This window comes from Pan troglodytes, chromosome 16 (assembly GCF_028858775.2).
Source record: "Pan troglodytes isolate AG18354 chromosome 16, NHGRI_mPanTro3-v2.0_pri, whole genome shotgun sequence".
Classification (NCBI taxonomy): Eukaryota; Metazoa; Chordata; class Mammalia; order Primates; family Hominidae; genus Pan; species Pan troglodytes.
In genome coordinates this window covers 7,257,204-7,273,427 of record NC_072414.2, presented here as the reverse complement: position 1 = coordinate 7,273,427, position 16,224 = coordinate 7,257,204, and the positions used below count along the sequence as shown (strand labels likewise).

The 16,224-nt window shown below is 41.0% G+C and overlaps 1 protein-coding gene across 13 annotated transcripts in view; it reads right to left on the bottom strand.

Moving 5' to 3' along the window:
* HERC2 (HECT and RLD domain containing E3 ubiquitin protein ligase 2) overlaps positions 1-16,224 on the bottom strand; it is a 209,997-nt gene that overhangs the window by 120,715 nt on the left and 73,058 nt on the right. For 11 of the 13 annotated variants that reach the window (XR_010151567.1, XM_054667265.2, XM_063794445.1 and 8 more), the window contains 9 exons: positions 15,110-15,265; positions 14,251-14,436; positions 6,989-7,159; positions 6,501-6,604; positions 5,350-5,500; positions 2,305-2,519; positions 1,899-2,031; positions 1,664-1,791; positions 1,376-1,571 (listed from right to left, as the gene is read on the bottom strand). Coding sequence is in view for 12 of the 13 variants with exons in the window: in XM_054667265.2 (XP_054523240.1) it covers positions 1,376-1,571; positions 1,664-1,791; positions 1,899-2,031; positions 2,305-2,519; positions 5,350-5,500; positions 6,501-6,604; positions 6,989-7,159; positions 14,251-14,436; positions 15,110-15,265 (1,440 nt within the window). In the remaining variant the exon portion in view is untranslated. The remainder of the gene's footprint in view (positions 1-1,375; positions 1,572-1,663; positions 1,792-1,898; positions 2,032-2,304; positions 2,520-5,349; positions 5,501-6,500; positions 6,605-6,988; positions 7,160-14,250; positions 14,437-15,109; positions 15,266-16,224) is intronic. The other 2 variants (XM_054667266.2, XM_063794444.1) reach the window with 1 other exon arrangement.

The following is a 16,224-nucleotide window of genomic DNA, read 5'->3' as shown; positions in this document are numbered from 1 at the left end:
CTCGGGGATCCCTGACACAGCAACAGGAATATTAATCACTTAATCTTTTCAAGTTACTTAATTTCCAAAAAAAAAAAAAGAAAACCAGCTTGAAACAACACACGATAAATCTATAAACCCACAGGAAACTCTAAAAGTGACAGTGTGGGCTCAGAACCCACGGATATGAGATGGCAAATGTGGAGTCTCTCTCCCTCATGCCGAGGCAGCCTGTCTCCTGGGCCCAGGCTGAGTTCCTGCATGCCTGGGTTAAAGGAATCGCAGCAGTGTGACTGCTGTGACTTCCTGATCCAGAGCACCCCTAGCATTCAGACAGGCTGTTATGGTGTAGGGTTTGTTCAGGAACAATCAAATTAGGATGGCTTCTAACACACTTTAGTCTTTCATAAGCTTATTGTTCAAAATGCCCATCAGAAACTCAGTAATCAATACTGTTCAATAAGCAGGTTTGTGAGTAAATCAGTATAAGTCATAAGAATATGATCAGAGGCCAGGCACAGTGGCTCACGCCTGTAATCCCAGCACTTTGGGAGGCCGAGGCAGGCAGATCACGAGGTCAGGAGATCAAGACCATCTTGGCCAACATGGTGAAACTCCATCTCTACTAAAATACAAAAATTAGCCAGGAGTGGTGGCGCGTGCCTGTAGTGCCTATAATCCCAGCTACTTGGAAGGCTGAGGCAGGGGAATCGTTTGAACCTGGGAGGCGGAGGTTGCAGTGAGCTGAGATCGCACCACTGCACTCCAGCCTGGCGACAAAGCAAGATTCCATCTCAAAGAAAAAAAAAAAAGAATATAATCAGAAATTTCTGTAGTTTATTTATAATCACAAGTGACTAAATTCTAAACTATTTTATAATTTCTAAGCATTTTTATTCAAATTTGGATTTAATGCAAAAAGACTTTTCTGTACCTTTACACAGCTACTTCCAGGAAAATGTCAGTAACTCTTTTAGCTTGCCTTTATAATTCTCCATGTATGAGAATACTCAATATTTCCAAACAAAAAACATTTCTTTAGAAGAATGGCAATAAGTTTAAATGTTCCCATTATATCTCATTACCAGGATAACTAACAAAATAAAAATACTTCCTTGTTCCCATCAATTTAGTAAAGATTATTTATGTTTTCAACATCAATTTACTAGTAATCAAATCATACCACACTCAATTCCTAAACTGCCTCATTGTCTGATCACTTGGAAAAATAAGCGAGATTTCTGTATTTAATCATAACTATAATAAAAATGATGGCAGCAGGTAGAAATGTCACATGGGATCAACAGTAGAGAAACTTCACTCTGAAATCACAGATCCAACGTGGCAGGGTGAAGCACAAGCTTTAATAGTATCTTCTGTCCTTTTACATTCTTACCTCTCTTTTTCCTTCGTTCTCGAATTATCTTCTGAGCTATCCTCCTCCAACGGGGCAAAGAACTTAACAATTTAAACTTAGACATTATAGAGAGGTCATTACAAACAGCAGGTCTCAATTCATTAAAGAGGAATCTCAAACGTTCGATGACAGGAGCGCAGACCTCCTTGTAAGAACGGCCCTGTTCTTGATGAGTCTGCAAAGTTAACCAGGAAAAGACAACTTTAACAACAAATATTTCAGCAACTGTCTGCAAAGCACAGAATAAAAAGAATTAAAATCTATCACCTTAATGAGCGAACATTTTGCTTGGTAGACAACTCTACAAACATCCACCACTGACTTAGGCAACGTTCTGTGCTTTACTTGCTCAATACCAAGTGCACCTGCATGAACTAAAGATAATGCCACATGACCTGTAAAAAGACATTTAAAAAAAGGGCAGGGAAGGAATGAATATGTACCTCAGGTTAGTCGAGGAATCTGCAGTGTACCTAAAGTACACAGATATCGAGCTCCTTACCTAAATCTTCATGTTTTAAGAGGCAACATAACAGCAAGCGACCGACCTCTTCCACGGGATGCTCAGGGGGAAACATGATCGGTGTGGTCAAATGGCACTGCCTACAGTACCTTTCTATTTGACACAAAAAGTCCTGCAACAGAAACAGCTGGAAGTAACTTCAGAGCCACCCAGTGAGTCTTCACAAATCTTAAACATGCCACAGCTTCTGACGCACTTGCAATCACTAATGCTTCTGAAGCCTCGCTAGCATGTTAATACAATCAGGTTCTCACCTCAAAACCCTCCAAATAATACATGAAACAAAGTCTGTGCTGTGTTAACCAAAGAGCACATAAGTATTCCTATGTCAAAGTCCTCAGATAAACAGAGCACTGAGGTGGCAGTGGGGGCAGGCCTAGCTCACCTTCACGTTGTGATCCTGAATGTTGTTGTCTGCAATGGCTTGCAGAAATGCCTGGGAATGGTCCCCCAGGGCCCGTCTGTGGGAGCAGAGTCGAGATTTGCTGGCAGGTGTGCCCCCTGGGGAGCTGCAGTGGTCCTCGTCTTTCTCCTCGTTGTAGCTGTAGTGGATCTGGCTGGTCTGCAGGCCTCCAGAGAAGATGGATGACTGAAGCCATTCTAGAAAATGCACACGCAAACATGAAAGAGAAACTCAAGTGCACAACTCAAAATAAATACTAAAACAAAAAAAAAGATGCTCAACTGAACACTCAATTTAGAAGGTGAAATTCAGCATCATTCATATGAAAGAGCTCCACCTAACATGTTTACACAGGTTGACTTATAATTCCTCTATCTACGTGAACACACTTTCTGGTGATTCCACACGCTTCAGGCATGGCATCAGAACTCAGGACCGTAGTTCCAGTCCAGCATTCACTGGATATCTGTGCTCTGCCTGCAGCTGCCTGGTTCCACAGATACCGTGTGAAGACTGAGGTGCACATTCTAACAGGGAAGGCAGCAAAGGGCACCGCTGACACAACTAATCGCAGGATTTCAAGTCCAAAACTATGTGCAACGCATGACTATGGGGGTACCAGGGAGACTGGAAGACAGACCACCGCTATTCTGGGGGTCAGTAAGGGACTTGTGGAAGCAACAACTGAGCTAAGATGAGGAATAAGACCCAGACGCTGAGTATCCAGGTAGGGAACAGCACATCTGAAGGGTTTCTACAAAGAATTACATCCTCAAGGTAGGCTACGTATTCCTAGAGCACTTATAAAGGAATGAAAAGGAGAAAATATTTAACAAACACACAATCTGTAATGAAGGATAGATCCTTGGAGATGGGAGGGCCGATGAAAGGAGACCTGTGCGTGGTGCAAGGCACTAGATCAGCCAGCAAGAATGTTAATTACAACTGCTTATGGTCACTTGAGGGAGCGGCACATACACACAAAATTAGTATGTGCACCACTACAGATATCTACTAATGATCTGTGTTATCAAATACTGCTCCAAATCCAAGCAATCAAAGCGGGGATGCACTTAGTGTTCTTTTACTGGACATTTAGATTTTAGAGCACTCAGGAGCATTCCACAACCCACCACATTCGTTCTTCTGAAACACTAATCCAATGCCGACTCTCTCTGGCCCCCTCTCTTTAAGCACAGGACAGCCCCTCCTTACTGCTCCAAGATAAGCCTCTGATCCTCCTGTGGATCGGACCCACCTGCCAGGGCCCATGGCACCCTCTGCCCTGGAGCTCGCCAGCCCTGCCCTCCTTGCCAATTTAAACAAAGCCCATCTTCTGGCAAGCACTGAGCCTTGAGGAGGAGGGAAGGAAGCAGATACCTCAGAGGGCACCACAGGCAGCCCAGCACCCAGCACTGCACAAAGGTCCACCCAACGGGGGGCTGTGTGGACACCAAGATCCTCCTTCCCCGCAAGCCTTCTGCGACACCCACTCTCGAAAGCAGCAGGAAAGCCCTGCTCCTCTCAGCAGTGCCCTTGACACTCCTGTGTTTTCTGCCCAGAATGCTCCCTCATGCAATTTCAGGACTGCTGCCAGTGTGAAGCCTTTCTTCTCCCAAAACCACGTATGAACGTCTCCATTTCACCATTCACCACCTTGTAACGTGACCTGCTTAGAATGCTGGCTCATCAACAAGAAGCAGCTGAAAGCAGAGGTGTGTCCTATCTATCACTGCATCCTGAACACCTTGCATGGTAACGGCACCAGAAAGCAGAGGTGTGTCCTATCTATCACTGCATCCTGAACACCTCGCATGGTAACGGCACCAGAAAGCAGAGGCGTGTCCTACCCATCACTGCATCCTGAACACCTCGCATGGTAACTGCACCAGGCAACTGTTCAACAGAAGCTGCTCACACGGACGGACAGACAGACAGATGGGAAATGCACAACTATATGAAGGAAAATGTAAACCCATCTTAGGAGACAGGAAGAAACTTATTATTTTAGGTGGTTACAAAGGCTGCCATCCTGAAATATAACTGACTTGAGCCTGGTCTGGTAAAAACACAGTCCTCAAGTAGAATGCTGTTCCCTGAGAGGACAGCTAATCCACATTCTGTGCAATTTCTGGGCATGCAGGGAGACAAAAGCCATGCTGGGCCCATCAGGCAGAGGCTGCAATACATGAGACCACCACAGGGTAGACGGGTGGACATTCCTGCACACTTTTTAGCTTCCTCTGCAGCAACAGACCATGAGGGCAAATGACAACCACTCACAGCTGTTTCTACCTGATTGAGTCTCACTATCCTTATTATTATTATTTTTATCATCATCAGCTGTGTTGAATCCTCCTCTCCTTTTATTTTGAGACGGAGTCTCGCTCTTATCACCCAGGCTTGAGTGCAGTGGCGCGATCTCGGCTCACTGCAACCTCCGTCTCCTGGGTTCAAGCAATTCTCCTACCTCAGCCTCCCGAGTAACTGGGATTACAGGCACCCGTCACCACGCCCAGCTAATTTTTGCATTTTTAGTAGACATGGGGTTTCACCACATTGGCCAGGCCGGTCTTGAACTCCTGACCTCAGGTGATCCACCCGCCTCAGCCTCCCAAAGTGCTGGGATTACAGGCATGAGCCACTGCCTGGCCATCTCCTACTTTTTTAAAGAGAGAGTCTTGTTCTGTCACCCAGGCTGGAGTGCAGTGGTATGATCATGACTCACTGCAGCCTCAACCTCCCAGGCTCAAGCGATCCTCCTACCTCAGCCTCCTGAGTATCTGGGACTACAAATACGTGCCAACATGCCTGGCTAATTTTTGTGTTTTTTGTAGAGATGGGGTTTTGCCATGTTGCCCAGGCTGGTCTCAAACTCTTGACCTCAAGCAATCCACGTGCCACAACCTCCCAAAGTGCTGGGATTACAGGCATGAACCACTGTGCCTGGCCCTCTCCCACTCTTAATGGCACTTACAGTTCAAAAAAAATAATCTGCTGATCAGCAAAAAACAAAGATTTTCTTACTGGCACATTCAATCTCGACAGGAGACAGCGGTGTGCTCATTGCCAAATAGGAAGCGTGTAATCCGAGAAGCAGGCCCAGATTCCTCTCTGTGTCTATCAGAGGTGAAGAGAGACTCCCCAGATCTGGTATGGTGACGATTTCTTGGTCAGGCTGGAAAAATAAATTTCATCATCAATCTGAGGAAACAGAATTAATTAAAAACATAAAACCAAAAGGACAGCTCTGTCCTGCAGCTGTAACCGCATGTGAGCCCAGGGGTGCTCTGGGCATTCTGCCCCTCCATCCTGTAATGAGTTGGTGCTGCTGTGCCCAAGTAACAGCAGATACCACATAAACCCACATGCCCTATAAAGCAGGCAGCAACCGCACAGCCCTACTGTAGAAAAACTAAACCACAGATACATGATTTGGCTAGAATATTCCTTAGGAATCAGTTTCCAAAGTGACTGTACACCATGCTTCAGAAAGTATAATGAATTGTTACATGCATAAAGAACCCACTGGGCAACAAAACTATGACAAGTATTCGATGACAAGTATTAGTGGACTGTGACCACACATGTAGAGGAAATGAAATTTATTCTAACAAAAATCAAACTCTGAAAAAAGTAAGAGTTCAACTTTTCCAGTCACAGAAGATATTTACAGCAAAGTTAATTCTCCCCTTCATAAACTGTTTTAAGCCCTGCCCTAATGGCATTTAATACATCTTATTACTTGTCGATACCTAGTAAGCTAATCCCAATATATAAATTCTATGTGTTCGTGAATACATAGGAAGGACATATTTCTACTGTAAAGAATTACACTTCTACATAGTTCTTCCCAAAAAATACTACCTCAAGATTATAAGCCATTCCAAATTTCTACATAAGACCAAAGTTTAACCTCTTTTCTTGTGGAACACTGTCTCTATTTCTCACAAATTGATCATTTAAAAAACAATTTTTCAAGACCAGTACATCACAGATCTTAACGTGAATAAATGTAAATTCATTTATGACAAAACTTCTAAAGGATCTTTATATTTATCCCTAATGCCCCACAAAAGACCCAGATGTCAGTACTTCTAGATCCAAATATTCCTATCACAAACACACAGAGGGTATCCCCTGCCATCCTCTGCATCACTCAAGGCATACAGCCTCACCTCCAAATACTGGCCAACACAAAACGCGTGCATGGATTCCCGGGTGTCTTCAAACTGCAAAGCAGCTTCCAAAGCTACCACTGGGTCTTCCCCTGCAAACTGAGCTGAAACAAAAAGGGAAAAAGCAACATGAGTTCAATTCAGCTTGCCTGAAGAGATATAGGAGAAACAGTGAATAGGAAATAAGTTAGGCGCTTAACTCAAAAGTGAGGGTTACCAGAGTATAATGACCTTCCACTGTCTCCCAGGGTTGCCTGGGCCAACTCAGAACTTGAAATGAGTTCCAAGTATTAAAACAAAAAATGCATAATCAAAGGAAATTCTTCAAATGTGCTGAATTTGTTGATAAGACAGACATCGAAGCCACAGATACATTAAAATATGTGGGGGCTGGCACAAAACTAAAGAAATCATTTATAAGCCAAATACTCTGCTTAAAATGATACAGGCTGTAACTTTTAACCAGGAAATAAGAAGTGTAATCTTACCAAGAATACTATTTCCTGTTAATGACTGTGTCTGGAAGTCCTTTATATCATACACTTTCCCGTCAATCACAGTCCAGAAGCCTCCATCTTTATTATGGTTCTCCAAATCAGCTTTGCGTATAAGTGTCACTTCCTCATTATTTCTACAGTTCTGACCTGTAAAAAATGACTCTGTATATACAGAAACCAGAATCAGTCCATTGATCAATCAACAGGTAAAATGAAAAGAACAAACTGTGTGAAAGAACTACAAGCAGAAATAAACAAACCCACAATCACAATGGGAGAAATACATACCTAGCTCTGAAACTAATACCACACATACAAATTCTGTTAAATATAGAATGCTTTAAAAAAAAATCTAGGCAGCATGAATACCAAATCGGGCCATGCCAGGCCACAGAGCAAATCTCAACAGATTTCAAAGAAATAAATTTACAGAGCATGTGTGCTGACTACAATGCAGTTAAATTAGAAATAGGTTTTCAAAAATTCATTCAAAATAAATAAAAAATTCATCCACATATTTGAAAATTATAAAATACACTTATAAGTAACCCAAAATTCTAAGAAAAAAATGACTATGAAAATTAGAAAATGTGTTCAATTAATAATCAAAATACTGCAGATCGAAATTGGTGACATACAACTAAATGCATGCTTGAGGGCATTAATGCCTTTAAATGTGTATATTAGAGGGAAAAAGCTAAAAAAGAAAAACACCAAATCAATAAAAGTCTATTAGTTCATAAAAATACTCAAAAAAAGAAAACCTGAGTGGTGGTCACCTATGCAAGTGCTAGGATACCAACTCAATATTATGAAAAATAGTTAAAGGGAGGTGGCAGTTCAAGAAGTCAAGCTTAGATTATGTCCTTCCTGTACAAATTGTACCTCCTGCTAACCAGACAGCAGAGGGCAAGTTTGGTAGGGGATTTTATAGAGGATACGCAACACATGAATTCCCTGGTCTAGCTTCACAGAACTAAAGCGGGGAGCCACCGAGCATTACAGGCCTCCTGAGCCAACAGAAAGCATGCAGCATGACCCCAGACATAACACCGCCCCAATGAGACTGAATTCAAATCCAACCAAACCTCTAGATCTAACCAGCAGATTAATGTAACTAACAGAAGAACATGTTGGTCTAGAATAAGAGAATGCAATCAACCAAGTTCAGAAAATGTGAAGTTCTCCAAAATAACCAACCTCCTTCTTTGAAAAAGAAAATGGTATGATCACAGGGAGAGGAGGGCCTGGAGCCATGTTGTTGGGAGAAAGACTGGAAGCACATGTCAAGCAATGTCAACACTGAGAACATGCTCAGGTCCTAATTCAAAATTACCACCTAAAAAAGGCATTTTTGAGATAGTCCAGGAAAATGTAACATGGATTGCATGTTAGATTAAGGAATCACTGTTAATCTTATAGACAAGATAATGATATTGTAGGGTTTTTTAAAAATCCTTATCATTAAGAGGTAAAATGCCTTAAAATGTTTTAAAGACAGAATTATGCTTTAAAATAATCCAATCAGAGGGCGCAGTGGCTCACGCCTGTAATCCCAGCACTTTGGGAGGCCAAGGTGGGCAGATCACCAGGTCAGGAGATCGAGACCATCCTGGCTAACACGGTGAAACCCCATCTCTACTAAAAATACAAAAAATTAGCCGGGCGTGGTGGCGGGCGCCTGTAGTCCCAGCTACTCGGGAGGCTGAGGCAGGAGAATGGCATGAACCTGGGAGACAGAGCTTGCAGTGAGCTGAGATCACGTCACTAACTCCCGCCTGGGCGAAAGAGCAAGACTCCGTCTAAAAACAAAAATTAAAAAAATAAAATAAAATAAAATAAAAATAATCCAATCAATCAAAAATAGAGAGAAGTATGAGAGGGGAACATATTCACCTGTTAAAACTAGATTCATTTTACTATTTTTCTACTTTTATCTATGTTAGAAAATTTTCATAATAAACAGATTACAAAAACATCACAGTGCTAATAAGTATTCATTTCTCAAAAAGCAAGAAAAATAGCAGATTAAACCCTAAGAAAGAAGAAGGCAATAATAAAGAGTATGGCACTGGACAGACAAACATACAGAAAAATGGAATAGAATGGAGACCCCAAAAATAATCCATCACGTATTTGGTCATACGATTTTTGACATGGGAGCCAAGACCACTCAATGGGGAAAGAAGAGCCTTTTCAATGCATGGTACTGGGAAATCCAGACATGCACATGTAAAGAACGGAGGTAGACCCTTACCTTACGCCACACACAAAAACTAACTCAAAATGGATAAAAGACCTAAAAATAAGTGCTAAAACTATAAAATTCTTAGAAGAAAACACTGTGGAAAAACTTCATGACACTGAATTTGGTGACATGTCTTGAATAGGACACCAAAAGCAGCGCAGGCAACAAAAGGAAAAAAATAGGTAAGTTGGACTTGATCAAAATCGAATACTTCTGTGCATCAAAGGAGGCTATCAAGAGTGAAACAGCAACCGAAAGAATGCAAAACAGATTGCAAATAATATCTATGCAGAATATATAATTAACTCCTAAAACCCAACACGACAAAAAACCCAATTAAAACACGGGCAAAAGACTTGAATATGCATTTCTCCAAAGAAGGTATGCAAATGGTCAATAAGCACATGAAAAGATGCTTGACATCACTAATCATTAGGGACACACAAATCAAAACCACAATGAGATACCACTTCACACCCATTGATGGCCACTATCAAAAAAAAAAAAAGTGTTGGTGAGGATGTGGAGAAACTGGAACTCCTGCACACTACTGACAGGAACATAAAATGGTGCAGCCACTCCGAAAAACACGATGGCAGCCCCTCAAAAAAATTAAATATAAAATTACCATATAATCTACCAATTCTACCTCTGGCTATATACCCAAAAGAAGTAAAAGCAGGCCAGGCGCAGTGGCTCACTCCCGTAATCCCATCACTTTGGGAGGCCGAGGTGGGCAGATTACAAGGTAAGGAGATCAAGACCATCCTGGCCAACATGGTGAAACCCCATCTCTACTAAAATACAAAAAATTAGCTGGGCATGGTGGCGCACGCCTGTAGTCCCAGCTACTCAGGGGGCTGAGGCAGGGGAATTGCTTGAACCTGGGAGACGGAGGTTGCAGTGAGCCGAGATCATACCACTGCACTCCAACCTGGGCGACAGAGCAAGACTCTGTCTCAAAAAAAATAAACAATAAAAAAAAGAAGGGACGCAAATGGATATACACACCCACATTCATAGCAGCATTATTCACAATAGCCAAAAGATGGACACAACCCAAGTGTCATCAACTGATGGATGGACAGCAAAATGTGATATACTCATATAACAGAATATGATTTCACCTTAAAATGTAAGGACATTCAGACACTTTGCACAACATGGATGAACCTTGAAGACATGCTAAGTGAAATAAGCCAATCCCAAAAGGATAAATACTGTATGGTTCCATGTATATGAAGTACCTGGAGTAGTCAAATTCAGAGACAGAAAGTAGAATGGTAGTTGCCAGGTGCTAGGGAAAATTGGTGTTTAATAGATGCATAGTTTCAGTTGAGAAAAATGAAAAGCTCTAGAGATGAGTGGCGGTGATGGCTATTAAACAATGTGAATGTATTAATGCCACTAAATGGTACACTTAAATGGCAACTTTTACCAATCTTATACACACCCTTCCAAGAAAAGAATAGGCAGGAACATTCTCCTACTCACTCTACGAGATTAGCACAACTTTGGTTACCAAAACCTGAATGTCTATTATGTTTTCCTACTACTGGATCCATCAGCCAGTGTTTCCCTCGACAAGCTAACGTTCTCTGGTGGATAGATGGAAATTAATGGGTTGCATGGGACCTATCTTCTTCCTGAATTATAGCTTCTTTATTAGTAAAGGAGGGCATTACAAGAAAATAAAATTACAGGTCACTGAAAAAATTACAAGGAAAATGACATGCAAAATCTAGAAAAATTACAACTACAGATGCAAAATTGTCTTTAAAAAATAGCAAACCAAGACCAGAAATATCTATCCATATGACCAATATCATGAGCAAAGTAGTTTTATTCCAGAAATGGAAGGTTGAGTCAACATTTGAAAAGTCAGTAATTCACACATTAATAGAAAAAAATAAAAATTATATGATCAAGTAATACAGGAAAAGCATGTGATGAAACTTAACACCCAATCATAGTTAAAACTGCATCACAAAGCAGCAACAGAAGAAAACATCCTTAAGATTCAAAAGTACTTCCAAAGAGACTCCTTAAACAAACATCATACTTTGTGTGTGAAATCTGGAAAGCTTTTTCTCTGCTACTAAGAAAAAGGCAAGGATGTACACTGTCACCATTTCTACTCCACAATGCACTACAGGTCCTAGCAAGTGCAATAAGTCACTAGGGGAAAAGCTGCAAGATCAGACCAGACACAAGTATAGACAATCACTTGGTTCGGACAAAGGTGACACCCCAGAAGAGTGACCAAGGACAGTCTTTTAACCGAAAGGTGCTGGCACAAAGACGCTATGGACAAAATGCCCATGGAAAAAAAGTGACATGTGACCCCTTTCTCATAACAGGCATGAAAATCAAGTCCAAGTGCACTACAGCTCTAAACATGAAAGTTAAGGCAATAAAACTTCTAAGGTGTAAAAGAAAATCTGGGTAAGAAAAAGATTTCTTAAGGCCCAAAATGAACAACCATTAAAACAGAAACAAACTGGATTTCATGAATATTACTTCTGTTCATCAGAAAACACTTTTAAGTGACTACACAGGCCTGAGTGAGAGAAAAACCTCCATCAGAAATAGAGCCAAAAGTTCATATCCCAAATACACAGTAACACTCACATGAATGACTAAAAAGAAAAAAAGACAACCAGATAGAAAAATGTGCACAAAACTTGAGTTGGCACTTCACAAAAGAGAATTTCCAACTGATTAATGCACACAGGAAAAGGTATCAAACCTCACTAATAATCTACAAAATGCTAATTGAAACCACAATGAGATACCAGTGTACACCCACCAGAATGGTTCAAACAGGGAGTGCTAGCAATGCTAGGTCTTGGCACAGAAGTGGAACACTGAGAATTCTCACTTTGCAGTGGAGATGAGTAGCAGCACAATCACCGTGGAAAACTGGCATTCTGTATTAAAGGCATCCTCTACAAACCAAGAGTCCCACCAAGAAACAGACAGAAAGAATGATTAAAGAAACAGATGTAAGAATGTTAACGTATTGGCAGGAGCGCTGGCTCATGCCTCTTATGTCAGCACTGTGGGAGGATCACTTGAGCCTAGGAGTTTGAGACCAGCCTGGGCAACAGAGGGAGACCGTGTCTCTACAAAAAATTTAAAAATTAGCCAGGCATGGTGGCGCATGCTTGTAGTCCCATGCAGGTGGAAGGATCTGCTTGAGCCGGGGAGGTCAAGGCTACAGTGAGCCATGATTGCACCATTGCATTCCAGCCTGGATGACACAGCAAGACCCCTGCCTCAAAAAAAAAAGGTAACATATTTACTTTAACCTAAACCTGGAAACAACTTACATTTCCATCAACAAGTAGAATGAATAGGTTGTTGTATATTCAAACAAAAGTATACTACATATGGCAATAAAAATGAAAGAACTCAGTAACGGGTTTAAGCTCAGAAACCAAAAGGTACATACCATCTAGTTCCACTTATATGAAGTCCGAGAACAGACAGAATTAAAATGATGTTGGGTAGGGACAAGAACTTAGTATAAGATGATCAGAAGTAAGGTGGCGATGACCACACAGCCTGGGGAAGGGCACTTTTCAGAGAAATGAGTCAGAGTTTGGGAGGGTCCTGCCACCATCCAGGCTAAGGTTTGAATGGCTGTGACACAGTTCTCTCTATGATCAATTACAGGTATCTACTAGGTACTTTTGTGTATGTGTTACTTATCACAATTTCAAGAGGCTTTACAGTGAGTAAGCTGCTGATCTGATCAAATGAATGCCCCTCAACAGTAATGATAGTAGAGAGACAAAATAACACAGGACTAAGCTCACTCCTTAACAAAAGGGGAAGAATGGTGCTGAAAGTATTGACTGTTTTAAAAATAAAAAACCATGTTCAATGTCCTGGGGCTGTTTTCCTCAGGACAACTGCTACCTCTTGTTTTAAGCTCCCATGTTAGGGGGATGATGGTCTAAAACACGAGAAGAAAAAAAGCCCATCCAGCTTGAGATTTCATATAAATCAAAGTTTAACCCTGATTTTGATTGATTCTGAGTCCAGGAAGCTAGAACCATAGAAAGCATGGTGACTTAGATTCAAAAACCCAAAACTCAAAACATTGAGAAGATAAGTCTCATTCCAATTTGGGATGCACTACAAGGCAATGCCTGTAAGGAAGTGCTCAGGTGACTCCAGGAATTCTGCATCTCACTAACATCAAACAACCAGAGGACTCTGGAGAGTCTTCCCATATCAATCTCTGCCTCCTGAGCTGGACCACAGATAACCACCCCAACTGCACCTTCTGGAGGCACCAGGACTTTGTAAAATTTCATTTCAGTACTTAACAAGGATTACTAATGGAAAAATCTTCCTTAAATATAACCGAAATATAGCCAGGCGCAGTGGCTCATTCCTGTAATCCCAGCGCTTTGGGAGGCAGAGGCGGGTGGATCACTTGAGGTCAGGAGTTCGAGACCATCCTGGACAACATGGTGAAACCCCCATCTCTACTAAAAATACAAAAGTAAGCTGGGCATGGTGGTGTGCACCTGTGGTGCCAGCTACTCAGGAGGCTGAGGCAAGAGAATCACTTGAGCCCAGGAGGCAGAGGTTGCAGTGAGCTGAGATCATGACACTGCACTCCAGCCTGGGCAACAGAGCAAGATGTAGTGTCAAAAAAAAAAAAAAAAATATATATATATATATATATATACACACACACTACACACACACAGATATATATATACACACACACATATATATACACACACATATATACACACACTCATATATACACACACACACATACATAAACACACATATATTTGGTTAATATATACATATATGACCCAAATTTCTTCTGATTTGGATTATCTTCATTTTTTACTTATACTACCATCAGTAGAAATGGCAAATCTTCCTTTGTAAAGTATTCTTTCAAATTGAAAGGCAAGAATAGGTTAGACAAGGACAATAAAACTTTCCTCAGTAAAACTCCTTTAAGACGCCGTACCCATTATGCAAGGCCAGGCTAACTCTTCATGATCATCCCGTTCCTTTCCTGGTGCCAGATGGTTGAACCGATCCAGATGTTCCAACAGGCCACCCAGCAGAGGTACAGCTCCAGCCTCTTGCATGAGACCAGCATTTTTACTGAGCAGAAGCACTATAGAAACTACTAGTTCTGGAAGGAGAACACCTACATTTAAGAAATAATAAGATTTAAATAAGTATTTATCCTATAAAAGCTATTTGTAAACTTGTTCTGTGTTTAAATTCTGCTAAGTCACAAAATAAGAAATGTTTGTCCTTTAGCATATTTCTAAAGGATTATCTTATATTTTATATTGAGACAGGCATAGCTATTAAACAGAACCCTTTAAATTACAAAAATATTTTCCAAAACACTGTATTTCAATCACAGAACTATGAACTAAGAGTCTTCTATTCAGAAAATTAAATGTTTATTGATATGTTTATCATCAGGGAAAAAAACACTAAAAAATAATGCTCTAACCTCAAAAAGTTAAAACATACCAGGTAATATCAGAATTTTTAAGATCCTTAAATAGGTACCTAATTTTTATTATGCTGTCAAAATAAAATTAGACAATTACCTTTGACCTCATTATTGAAATGTCAATAATGGAAGTATAAATCTAAATTACCAATTACATTTAAAGTGATATGAGTCCCATACCAGCTGGCTTAACAACAGAACTGTCAGTAACTAAAAAAAAAAAACAAAGGTGAAAGGGCAGGAGGCCCAGAAAATTTAGAGAGTAAATGCAGGCATGCTGATCAGCAAAGACACTTCAGCTTTCATCTATCTCCTAAAATAAACATGTACACAAGCAGGAAACAAAAGGTACCAGTAAAGTCCCCTTCCACAATGCAAGCCACCTCCGCGAAGTGCCGCCAGCTGGTAGAAGCAATGCTGGCGGCCACAGGCAGTATATCTCCAATGTGCGTGCACAGGAGGGCTGTGTACTTCTTCAGCAAGGAACCAACACCCATTAGCTCTGGACCTTGAAGAAGCATTGAGAAATTTTCATTTTCACTACTAAAATTTTTCTTTGTAAACAAACTAACTGCTCCATGATGCTATTCTCATCTACACATCTTTTACCCATAATAATTTTCTCAAACAGAAGCCTATTAACCCTTAGTCCTTGCGCTCTTTCTGTATCATGTGACTGCAGGGACAGAGTTTTTATGTCAAGTTTTATACCCTGCACTACAGAGTACCTAGAAATTTTGGGTGTATGAACACTGAAGTCATAATTTAATTTAAAGATTTTTTTTTTTTTTTAACAGACGGGGGTCTCACCATGTTGCCCAGATTGGACTCGAACCCCTGGGCTCAAGTGATCCTCCTGCCTCAGCCTCCGGAGTAGTTAGATCTACAGGCATGCACTACCACACCCAGCTCTAAATTTTTAAAATTTTATATCCAGTACACAAATGTTTCCTAAAAGCTTGTAAATTATTCCCAAAAAACAAAGTTAGGCACTTTTCTGCTCCATAAAATCTTCAGTTTTTCTGTCTACATGGTTCTTTTTTTTTTTTTTTTTTTTTTGAGACGGAGTTTCACTCTTGTCGCCCAGGCTGGAATGCAATGGTATGATCTCGGCTCACTGCAACCTCCGCCTCTTGGGTTCAAGCGATTCTCCTGCCTCAGCCTCCGGAGTAGCTGGGATTACAGGCACCTGCCACTATGCCCAGCTAATTTTTTGTATTTTTAGTAGAGATGGGGTTTCACTATGTTGGTCAGGCTGGTCTTGAACTCCTGACCTTGTGATCCGCCCACCTTGGCCTCCCAAAGTGCTGGGATTACAGGCGTGAGCCACCACACCCAGCCTCCTACATGGTTCTTAATAGCTTTTCAGTCCTTGTGACTTTGTCTTTAAGATGGTCACCTCTTTCAAACTATCAGCTCACCTACTGAAACCTGAAAGTTTCCATTACTGACAAGAGCCTAACTCTT